This window comes from Bubalus bubalis, chromosome 8 (genome assembly GCF_019923935.1).
Source record: "Bubalus bubalis isolate 160015118507 breed Murrah chromosome 8, NDDB_SH_1, whole genome shotgun sequence".
NCBI lineage: Eukaryota > Metazoa > Chordata > Mammalia > Artiodactyla > Bovidae > Bubalus > Bubalus bubalis.
The window spans coordinates 46,261,596-46,273,720 of NC_059164.1; the positions used below are offsets into that span (position 1 = coordinate 46,261,596).

Here is a 12,125-nt window from a genome sequence, read left to right on the forward strand (position 1 = left end):
ATGGAATGAATTCTATCTGATAGTGCTAATACATAAAGGTGCAGGACAAAGAAGGAAAATACTTAGTGTTACAAAATATGGATCGTAGAAAAGAAACCCACTCCACAAGTGTGGTATTTGTTTAGAATGTTTGGACATGCTTTCTTCAAAATTTCTGGAAAAGGTTCTAAAATTGGTAGTAGGAAAGGACAAATGAGCAGGTGCAAATTCTCCTCTGTGCAACAACAGTTATTGAATATACCCCATGACTGACCAGCTACATAAAACCCACAGAGTTTTGTTAAAGTGCCATGGGCTGACAGCATAACAAAATAGAAGGTGTAAATAGAAAATTTCTTTTTTTCCTTTTTTAAAACAAGAGTTCACTGAGAATCAGCAATAATAGAATATGCTGTATAAACTATTCTCTACAAAGGTTGATCAGCATTATTTACAATTGGTACATTGATACAAAAGAAGGCATACAAGTTATCCAGGTCGCTTTTTTTTTATGGCTGACAGGTCTATGCATTGCGTTACGCTTTAACAACCAGAGCTTTCGAGCCTCTATGGCTGGCGACAAGTCACAAGATCTTCAGGCAGATGGGGGTGTGTGCAGTCAAGGGGCTAGGAGAGAGGGCTGAGTGGGGTGTGCAGAACAGAAGTACCCAAAGGATATTCCCCCAATAATGCTCTATAGGCTGGTCCAGTTGAACTCCATCCAAACAAACTGAAAGAAAACCTTTTATTTGCATTCCATTTTTCAAGCTGTGAGTTTTGAATACATCATTATAAAGTAAACCTGTAGCTGACTGTGAAGGAAGAAACACCGTGGGTTTTCCCTTTTTGCTCAGTTTCCAGAAATGTCCTCACCTTGGTCAGAGCCAGTCTTTCACCAAGTAAGCAGCATTCAGTGGGGAGCCTCTTTATTCCAGCTTGCAATTCAAGATGTAGAGAGCTAAAATGTTTAAAATCCATTGAATTGCTCCTTTAGTCCCTGTCGAGACATTATTTCTCAGAAGCAGCCACTTAATCTCTCAACCTTTGTTTTCCCTCTTGAGTGTAAGAGTTTATAAATCAGAGGGTTATTTTGTTGCTGAGATTTTTTTGTTTTCACTCCTGCAAGTATTACAACTCAAAATAAATTATTTAAAAAAAAAAACAACAGACTTCTAAAACTGAACGAGACGAAAATTGTGCAAAAATAACAAAGATATGTACATACTTTTCAGTCTGAAGAAATGTACAATAAAAACATAATTCAAAGAACATTTTAAAAATATAAACATTGCTTCAACTTTCCTAAGTTTCATATTGTTTCTGAAACTATTCTGGTCAGTTAGCTCTGTAATATAGTAAAACATAAATTATTACAAAATTAACACTATAAAAATTTACTTTAAGAATATCTTCTAAACTTTTTTCAAAGGGTCTAACCTTGTTTATAATTTCTTAAACATTTATAAGTCTTAAAATCTGCCTTAACCTTTTTTTTTTTTTTAAAGAAAAAGTAACAATCTTCCCTTCAATTTGCAGTCTTTTTTTCCCAAGATGGAAATAAACCAGCATATAAGTGCACTTTTAACACTGTAGAAATAAAAATGAATTCATCTGAACTAATGTCCTAGTACCTAATATCAACTCCTGATTTTTAAAAAAATCATTTTATATTAAAAACTTTAGTAATCCTATTAAGAAACACTGTCAGTGCAATTCCATTGATGCAAATCACTCCGTTTGCCTCCCGTCTTTGCAAAATCCAATCATATGGTGAAATTTAACAGTAGTCTGATCTTTGGGTTTGGAGGGAATGGGAAAGAAAACTTTAGGGTAGGGATGAGGGTTTACATCCAGCGGCAAAACTGGCATTCATATCTGACTTACGGATGAAGCAAAAACTCCTAGTATCTCTTCCATTATACTGTACACAAAGTTACATGATTCATAGCACAGAACAGCTATTTTTATATGGGGAATTCCTTTCCTGATTACAATTCCCAATTAGAGCTTATGGTATTGTTTCTTTCAGAACTCCAGTGTGAACAGTTTTGTAGCTCCAGGCCTCCGGCTTCTCCCTTCTGGCTCTTCTCCATAAGTGGTGGCCTTACCATTCTTTCCTGGGTGGCTTGTTGGAATGGGGGCCTCTGGCCAAGGGCATGGTGGTGGGTGGGCAATGCTAGTATTTATTCTCAACAGGGGTTTGGCAATTAACTCTCCATAGCAGTTTTCCCTCAAGCCCTTTCTTCTGGCCCTGCTTTTTCCCTCGTCAAACCCCAAGAGGGCAGCTTGAGAACTTCCACAGCCCTGGGTACCATTCCTCCTCCTGAGTGGCTTCCTGAGGTCTTGTGCCCCTTTCCCTGGAATTCTTCCCCCCAGTGACTTGCTCGGCTTTGTGCCCTTGGACACGGTGCTCTGGGAGGGATTATGTAGCATGGAGGCCTAACAAGCTCAGATGATCACAGTTACCCAATTCCCACCATCTTTTGAGGATGTCTTTTACCCCCACACCATTCTTCCTGCAACCCTGTAGGTCTGTTCCTGCGCCTGTCCCTAACCCAGTACATCTGTGAGCTGCACAGCTGCACAGTGGTACTGAGTGAGCCCCATCATTAAATGCTGCTGTTCTCAACTTTGCATCTGGTTCCTGCTATTCTGCTTCCCTAGAAACCTGATGGGGACACTTGGCCCGCCCTCCAGCTCTCTGCTCCCCAAACACAGGCTGCTCCCCAGCAAAGCTCCTCCCCCATCAACACGCTGTCCAGAGGGGAGGTACGAGAGCCTGTTCCTCTGATGGCCAGTGGGGACCCAGAGAGTGGCAGGCAGGAGGGGACGGGAGGGAAAGATGGAAGAGCCCAAGGAAAGGAGCACTGAACGTGCTCAAGTTCAAGAGTTTCAGATGAGGCCAACCAGGAACAGACATTCTGCAATGTCTGCTCTTGTGGCTGGAGCAAAATGATGCAGTAGCAGCATCAGAAGCTAGATGAGTGACTCCAAACTTGGAAGAAGGTATACACATGGCAAATGAAAGAACGGAAACAAAACACTGGTACTTGTTTTCTGTAAATCTCAAATTCACGTTCTTTTGCCTTTTTTTCCTCAAAACTAAAAATTGGTCAATTAAAAAAAGAAGAAAGGCCAGAGCCACAGGCAGGGCACAGGAAACAGACTCTCCCCCACTGCCCACTCCCCTCCCTCTTCTGGCTGGGGTGGGGTCCCGTGGCCAGGCATTGGTTTGGAATTGGCTTCAGAGTCTTGTTATGGAAGAGTCCTTATCCTGCCCGTTCTGTTTGTGTTCTTCTAGGAAAGAAAAGAAAAAAGAAAAAGCTTGTTTCAAAAACATACATTTGGAGTTACCTACAAGAGTTCAAAAAGATAGCCTCATTTCCTCATCTATAATAAAAAGGACACTATGCCACTTCCTGCATTCAGCAAAAGCCAGCTGTGACGAGCAAATGAGGTGACTGAAGTAAAGGACTCGGTAAATGGAAGGTAGCCACAAAGATCCCAGCTGTGCAGGAAAGCACAGGAACAAATCCTGGAGATTCACGGGGCTCCTCTCCAGGAGGGAGGACCAGGATAGCTGATCTGTCTTCGTTTTTGTTTTGTTTTTCTGTCTATCTTTTCCTAACTAACCCCCAGAGAGCATGGAGAATTACCCAAGGAAGAAGTATAGTGCTGGGTTAGGCATAAAGGCTTTGAATATACAGGTTTGATTCAAGTTCCTTCACCTTCATCTGCAAAATGACATTTTGTCCCCAACACGACCAGTTTGTTAAAAGGTTGAAACGTATGTAACGTACGTGAGGGGCAGAGCACAGCATCTACAGAGGAAGAGCTCAACAAAAGAGAGGTGTTGGTGTTATTGCTACATTCAGTTAGGCTGTCTGTTAAACCCCGCTGTGGGTTTCCAGCTGGTGTGCCTGGAGCTGGTGATGGCACAGGTGCCTGCGAAGGGTCAAAGTGGAGTCTCCAGGCACACCTTGCAACCCGTTCAGGAGGCCTGCTATCAACAGGCAGATTCCTGGAGCCTTTCCTTCACCCTAGCACAGAGGATGGGCTGCAGGTACTCAGTGCAAACCCCACCACAAGTGACTCAAACTGGTGGAGATGCACTCCCTGATCTGAGGATACAAAACTGTTCCCTATTAACCTTCACCCACACTCCACCCAGGGTTTGTGGGGAAAGACCAAAGGCCAAGTACAGAAAAACGCTGTAATTTTGTATCTGACACATATGGCACTTCTAAGACAATGTAACAGCCATACACATATTTTTTTCCCATCATGTACAACCCTCCCTGGCCTCCCCAGGACGTGTACACACTCCACTGGAGAAAATCACATCTACACTGTTTACACACCTCAAGTTTATAAAAAAAAACTCTCAAATCTACCCTGAACAGTTCCACCATGAAACCACATCCTGAAACCACATAGCTACAGCTCATCAGAAGCCTTGAGAAAGTGCTGACCGATGTCTGCCAGGAGTAAGGCCTGTTAGTCAACAGCATCTTATTTATAACTTTCACAGCGACCTCAGAAGGTAGGTGTCAATTTTGCCATTTAACATATGAAAAACCTGAGACTCAGAGAAGTAATCCGCCCAACATCATGCAACTGCTAACAGTAAATGGAGAAGGCAATGGCAACCCACTCCAGTACTCGTGCCTGGAAAATCCCATGGGTAGATAGGTGGGCTGCAGTCCATGGGGTCGTGAAGACTGGGACACAACTGATCGACTTCACTTTCACTTTTCACTTTCATTTATTGGAGAAGGAAATGGCAACCCACTCCAGTGTTCTTGCCTGGAGAATCCCAGGGACGGGGAAGCCTGGTGGGCTGCCATCTATGGGGTCGCACAGAGTCGGACACGACTGAAGCGACTTAGCAGCAGCGGCATTAGCAAGCTAACGGTAAAAGCTAACATTTGTGTGTTAGGGCTCAGGCATTTTGTAGAGGCTTTATGTCAATAAATTAATTTAATCCTCACAAAAGCCGCATGACATAGGGGTCATAATGAGCCCATCTTACAGACGAGGAAACTCAAGCACAGAGAAATGAGGTAACTTGCCCAACGGCACACAACCAATTACCAGAAGGCCTAGTTTTAGACTCCGGGCAGCCATTTTCTTAACCGGAGACGAGATGTGAACCAGGGTCTGACCCCACAGCCCACGTTCTTTCCACCCTGCTGAAGACCCTATGGACTTCTGCCCCCCCAGTAACTTACCGGTCGGCTGTGTCCTGGGCTGGATATGCTTGAAGGACTGGATTGTGACAAAGCTAGGCTGCTATTTTTCCCAACCTGAAAGACACCAGTGAAGCCTTCCTCAGACACGGGCGTCAGCTGGGGACAGACTCCCGGATACCACGAGTCGCGAGGGGAGAGGAGGAGGCTTCATGGTACCTCGCAGGCCCTCCTCCTGTGGTGTGGAACTCGTGTTTCCACCTTAAACGTCAGAGAAAACGGGATGTTTCCGGGGGCCTCCACCACGCCCCTCTCATCCCAGAGGATAAACTGAGGGGAACTCTCAAGCCGTTTCCCAGATGTGCAGACTGCAAGTTTTCCGGAGGAGGCCCAGTTTTCCCACCTATGACTGCAGTTCCTGACCCATCTTGTCTCAGGCCCAGACTCCCTTGGACTGGCTGAGAATGAATGCCTGCGTCTTTTCTAAGTTTTCCCAGCACACTCCACGTCGTTAAGAAATACGGCAAGAGGCACAGCTTAAGCCCAGGCCTTCCTAACTTCCGGCCGGGGGTGTGGGCGTGGCCGTCGTGCTCGCGGTGGGCGGCGTCCTCAGGGGAGGAGTTCCGCGCTACTCGCCTTTTCATAGACACCTGCCGTACCTTCGCAGTCTTGTTTTTTTGTTCAACTTAGTGTCTCCGTGGCAAATTCTGGGGCCTTACAACTACCAGATGCAATTAAATAGATCCCCTATTGGTCCCCAAAGCATATTTTACCTTGAATTTCTCACCCTCATGCCACGTCTGGCCCAGTCTCCAAAGAGATTCCAAAGGCCTAAGATTTCCCCAAGGGCCTAAGATTTCCCCAAGGGCTTCCCGAAGGGCTTTCCCCAACACCTGGAAATCACCGGTGGTGACCCTGGACAAAGCCTTTTCTTAATGGCCTGGTGACAAGCACCCAGATATCAGCTGCAAGAGAACCAATATTGGCTAGCTCCAAGGCAGCCATTACATTCATCCACTCTTTTTGATTTCCCTCCTGATGAGCACTGTATCTGATGGAGGTTTGTCTGCTCCTTTCACCACTGGTTTTGACTAATTCAGCATGCTTACAAAACATTTCATATGGTCCTGCATCAAAGAATCAACTGTGCCACATTTACTCAAGACAGAGGCACTCCACCCATACAGAGGTACTCCATCAATAGAGACAGAGATGAAAAGTCCAGACTCCAGAGGCAAACCGCCTGGGTGTAAATCCCAGCCCTAACTTACTCACTGTGTGACTTTGGGCACATTATTTAACCTTCCTGTGCCTTGGTTTACTCATCTGTAAAATGGGGGTAATAACAGGTGAAGATTAAATGAATATATGAAGGGCTTGGACCAGAGCCCAGGCCATTAAGTAAAAGTTAGCTGCTAGAACATCATTGAAAACAGGTGGCACTATAGCCTTGCTGCTCAGTTTGTGGCCAGCACACCAGTGCAGCAGCACTGCCTGGTGTCTGTTAGAGATGCAGACTCTCAGGATCCACCCCAGACCTGTTGATTCAGAATGTGCCCTTTATTGAGAATCCCCTGGTGATTCATGTGCACATTCAAGTTTAAGAAGCCCTGGATCTGCCCTCCATCCTGAGGCCTGGAGGTGGCATGGACGAGCAGTTATTAGTTTCAGGGTGGGGGTGCCCGGTGGGTTCTGGTCCCTCTCCTCAGCACCCCTGCAACTGCAGATGAGTGCAATTGTCTGGGCCCTAATGAGAGGATCTATGTACCCCTTGCAAACTTGGCCTTGGGTTGCAGCTTGTCTGGCCCTTGAGATCCAAAATTGCTTTTCTCCCATGTCTGCTTGTGTTTTGTGAATCCCCCTCAAGAGTTTCTCTTCATGAGGTTTTAACAAGTCTCAGACAAAGATGATGAAAACCATGAAAACATCTTTTAAACAACTGCCTCGCATGCCTCCAAAACCCTCACTCCCAAGCAGGGCTGGAGCCCACTGAATTCTGTCAGCCTGGGGCTGCTGGTACAGTCCATGCACACTGTCCTGCGAGGTCCCTCCCACTGGATTCAGCTCGCAGAGGCCCCAGGCAGCCCCTCCCTACCTGTGCTCCTTCCTCTACACATAAATGACACCAGAGTTGGGCAGGAGGGTTTCCTAAACAGCAATCCTGGCCGGAGAAGAAGGGGGAGACTTGAGGATGAGAACAGGGCTCCAGGGAAAAAACATGTGTTCTTCATGGACCACATCCCATTCCCCCAAGCTTCCCTCACGACACCCTCATCTGTGTGTAGTGGCCTGGAACACTTCTGTGCCAGGTGGTGTGAGCTGCAGTGTTGCTTCAGGAAGTAAAGAGTTATCTTAGGAGTAGGGAGCCTGGTAAAGTGAGAAGCACAGCACCCCATCCCCCAAGGTGGGACCCAGGTCATTATGTATCCTGCTAGGCCCCGGATTCTTCCTAAGGGGATGCCAATAGATCAAACTGCTTGGCAACAGAACTCTTCAGTGAAATCATCCAGACTGACAATAGAGCGAGGTGAGGAGCTCAGAATCTCTCTGTGCCTTAGTCTGCTCATCTATAAAGTTGTGATTACAACAGCGTCAACTGTGCTGGGCTGTTGTGAGGATTAAATGAGGTGATACTCATACAGGACTCGGAACAGCACCTAGCACGTAGTGGATACTGTACAAAGTGTCTGTTACATAAACTTCTCTCAGAGCAAGGGGTGGAATCACCTAGATGGAGATCAAGGAGGGGACTCATGCTTGTGTTACCTCTCTGGGCCACCTGTTTGGACCACTTGGCTAAGCAGGGGTGGGGGGAGGGGGCACTGCCCGGTTCCCCAACCCCCCTCCCTGGGCAGTGCCAGGAGGCTCCTGGAAGGACGGGCCCCTTACCTGCCGAGAGGAGGTGCTGTTAACGGGATCGGGCACCGGAGCAAGAAGGCTGGGCGGGTTCTTTCTGTGAACGCTATTCATTCCAGGCATTTTAGTGATTTTACAGGCTTTGCTACTAGAACTTGAGTTCTTACGCTTTTTTCCTTCTGATTTGTCAAAAGAGAGGGGCAGAGAAGACACAGCATTGTGTGAGGCCAGAGAGAGGTCCCCTGCAAGGGTGGGCACAGAGAGGGGACAGGAGTCACTGCTGCCGCCCCCAGAGCCCATGTGTCTCACTAGGTCCGTGGGGCCGCCAGGCAGCGAGGTCCGTCCTGAGGGCTCCAGTTTGGCACTGAGTGGGCTCACCCCATTGTTTGAGTTGTGCACAGACAGACTGTTATAGGGAGGGGCCGCCTGATAGGAGTTCAAAGCAGAACTGGCATTCAAAACACAGTTCTTTTTGTGGGGCCCTGACAATGGGGAGGCGAGGGATGTCTGCAGGGGTAATGAGGAGGAAGAGGAGGAAGTCGAAGACTGCGGCTTCCTCTTTTTGTTACTTGGAGACTCGTCACTACGGGCGGACAGGTCTTTGACTTTTGAGGATTTGCTGGTTTTGGTTTTGGATGGCTTGTGGGATGGGGAAGCGATGACGGCTGGTATCGGGGACACGGCGGGTGGGGCCTTGAAGGTTGAGTCCATGATGCTGAGGGTTGCGGCCACATGAGGGAAAGCTGTGGTGTGTGACATGAGGGCGCTCGGGTCCGGCGATGTCACAAAAGCTGCATTTGAGAGCATGGCTGATGTCATTATGTAAGAAGAGGTGAGTCTCGAGCTGATGGGAGCTGAAGGAAGATACACAGCACTGGGGTTGCTGAAAGGCTGTAAAACGGATGCTGGAACAGGGGTGGTGAGGTGGGCTGCTGGCGAGGGCATGGGGCTATCTGCCGCAGGAGGGATCTTCCTAAACGTGAGAGAAGAGTGAAAGAGAAACAGTGAGAAATAGGCTTCGCATTGCTCCAGAAGCTCGATTAAGTGTGAGCATCAGGGCTACAGAGAAAACCCTGGTGGAAACCAGACTATGGAAAATGAAGCCTTGAAGGATGGCGGAATCTGATTTATGGCCCTTCCCTATGGTTTCCCCCCATTGCAACATCCAGCAAACTAGTTTTAATCACTTTCAGGTTTTCAGATCCTTTTCTCCATGCTTGGCTATTGGATAATGGCTGATTTGGGTTCCCGAATAAAAGGCGAATGTTAATTACAACAGAAATTGCCCCCACAGTATCCCCCTGTTTTCTTGCCCCTGGCAGTGATGAAGGTGAATTTTAATGAGAGGTGGTCGTTTCACACTTAGGTCCTGGCTTGAAGAAGGGTGAGGACAGGGCTGTGCCACCTGCACATGGGGGCCAGAGCATCCCCCCGTGCCCCTGCAGCCTCTGCCCCGCCCCGCCTCCACACCCTGCTCTCGACTGGAGTCACCCCTCTCCTCACAGGCCAGTCTGCCCCTGCATGTGCTGTCTACAGTCTCTGGTTACCCTGTAGAGAGGCACTTCTACATTTGTTCCTCTTCACCTTGCTCTGCCTCCCCACTCACTCAGGAGCTATCATTGGGGTATGGCTGTTCTTCAGCAGGTCTTCCTGTCCCCGGGTTAAGAAGTAGGGAAGGTAGAGGAATCCTCACAGATTCAGAGAAGGGGATCAGGAATTTCTAGTTTGTTCTGAAAGTAAATGCAGGAGAACACATGAATGGGGGGGGGGGTCCTTCCTGAAAGCTGGAGTTGGGGTACCTGGGAAAAAAACTCTCTGCCTCCTACACTCTGTGGAGCCCAGGCCAGCACCAGGTAGAGGGTCACCCTGGGAGTCTCCCCGCAAACTCCATCTTTTGACTCATGATGGAAACAGCTTCTGCTTCCAAGCCGTTGCCTTGGTTCATGTTGCTACTACTATGGGGACCAGGAGGAGCATGGGGGTTCGGGGTCACCATGTCCCTGACTTTTCAGGAAAGGATACAGACCTCAGGAGGGAGGAAACTCATCTCAGGAGCCAGGTGCATATTTTCAAACAGGTTCTTTCCTGTTTCTCACCTTGCTCACCCCTCCCTGTTTCTACTGGAAGTCATTTTCCATGTAGCTGGGGCTCCCCAGAAATTAGGAACTAGCTCTGCCTCTTGGAAAGCAGCACTTGAAGGCGGGCAGGTGTGAGACAGTGCCTCCCTTCAGCAGCAGGACAAGGCAGGGAACTCTGGAAAGAGGCCCCGCTGAGGAGGACACGCCTCTCCTAGCCCTGCTCTCCCCGAGGATTCCGTTTTCTGCCTGCAATTTGGTGAGGCCCATGGCTTCCATCTCTAGGGTGGAATCCAGGGGGATCCTTGAATACACAAGTGCAGTGTCCTCGAAATCATCAGACTGAGATCCAATATAGGAGAAAAATGTTGCCAAACTCAGCGTGGCCATAATGGTGTTTGAAAAACCTATTTTCTCTCAAGCCTAAAGAGGGGAAAAGATGCTGTCAACACTAAACGTGGGTTCCATTAATAGTACTTGTTGCAATGAATGAATGACTGAATGAATGGATGGATGGGTGGGTGGTGGATGGGTGAGCGGATGAATTCTCAGCAGCAATACAACAAAGCATGCCAGCCAAGGACTCCCATAAATCGGATGAGAAAGGCTTAAACACACCCTTAGAACTGTCTGGCACTGCACCACCCCTCTCTAACAGCACCAGGGCCCATTTCTCAGAGGGTGCAATGTCCGCACACCATATCGTCTCTGCTGGCTGCTGCCTCCTGTGGTTCTCCAGGCATCCCATTCAATCTTTCCTTCACTCAAGTTTTGTACCAGCTAAAATATGGGTAGGAGTCCATATGGGCAGGGTTCTGGCAGTTACTTGTAATAAAAAGTTATTTACAAATACCAGATGGCTCATTTAGAGAGGGCCCCAATCGATGACCATAAGCGGGATCCATCTGAGCGTCCTGATCCGGTATTTCCCCGTTACAGAGTCTACACTCAGGTTTCAGCCTGTGCTGACCAGAGCTGAAGTCCTCAGCCTGCTGACAGTCCTGGCTGACACTCAGCACTGGGATGGGCGCTATTTTTCTGCATACTTCCTACTTCTTCCCTTCCTCCCCCCACTCATCTTAAGTGGACAGCAGAGGCAGGAGGGGCAAAGGGGCAGGGGGCAAAGCAGGGTGAAGGGCATGTGGCAGCTCACTGTCCCTGGGAACCCCTTCCCCCATGCTAGACAGTTCATGTGCTTTTCAGGTGCCAAATGGCAGTGGATTTCAGCTTGGTGGGCTGTGTCCCAGTTGCAGCTTTGCACGCTGGCCTAGGGAAGTCCCATACAAAAGCCCCCAGATGCGAATAAATTACAGTGCCCATCCTCCCCTGCCGGCTGGCACGGAGATCCAGATGCTGACCTGGCTGAAAGAGAATACTGTGTTGGCGTCTCCTGATGCAGAGTTAAATGCTTGTTAAAGAAAAAAGAGTCTTGGCCGTTCCTTTTCTTCCTAATGTCTTCCACGCCCCCATCGGCTGCCATCCCTCCAGGTTCGGGCCCGTCGGGGCCTGGGGTTTGGGCAGCGAGGTTGAGAGGGCAGCGGGGTGCTACGCTCTCCAGAGTTGACACCCAGGCAGCCCCAATGTTGCTCAGTGACAGCAGATTTGTTAGGCAAGTCCTGAAAAGGGGGGAGGGACCTGATGCCCTGTGGCTCGGGTTTCTGTGCCTGAGGAGGAAAGGAATATGGACTTGAGCTGACAGGACACCAGGCAGCGAAATACAGATCAACACATTCCTTCCACGTGTCCGGGACTAACACTTCCACAACACAGGAGAGCACAGAGCTGCGGGTCACCAGGGCCAGCTGCCATGCTGGGGGACCCGCGCACAGGGTTCAGTCACCCGACACCAGGAATACGGGAACCCTGCATGCAGCCCGTCGGGTGCCGCTCAGAAAGGACACAGGTAGAAAACGGGTGCCCTTGAGACACACTGGGCAGTCACTTAAGTGAGAAGAAACCATCAGCTTCTCTTGTGGCCCTTTCCTACTTCACAGGGAGTGGCAGTGTGTTGGCCTAAGTCTGCTCG

At 48.6% G+C, this 12,125-nt stretch overlaps 1 protein-coding gene across 12 annotated transcripts in view; it reads right to left on the reverse strand.

The window, feature by feature from the left end:
- ATXN7L1 (ataxin 7 like 1) overlaps window positions 1-12,125 on the reverse strand; it is a 388,443-nt gene continuing 376,318 nt past the window's right edge. For 9 of the 12 annotated variants that reach the window (XM_025291075.3, XM_044947166.2, XM_044947163.2 and 6 more), the window contains 4 exons: window positions 11,458-11,763; window positions 8,058-8,997; window positions 5,211-5,285; window positions 1-3,276 (listed from right to left, as the gene is read on the reverse strand). In XM_025291075.3, the coding sequence (XP_025146860.1) occupies window positions 3,235-3,276; window positions 5,211-5,285; window positions 8,058-8,997; window positions 11,458-11,763 (1,363 nt within the window). In that variant the 3' untranslated portion in view covers window positions 1-3,234. The remainder of the gene's footprint in view (window positions 3,277-5,210; window positions 5,286-8,057; window positions 8,998-11,457; window positions 11,764-12,125) is intronic. The other 3 variants (XM_025291076.3, XM_025291080.3, XM_044947168.2) reach the window with 3 other exon arrangements.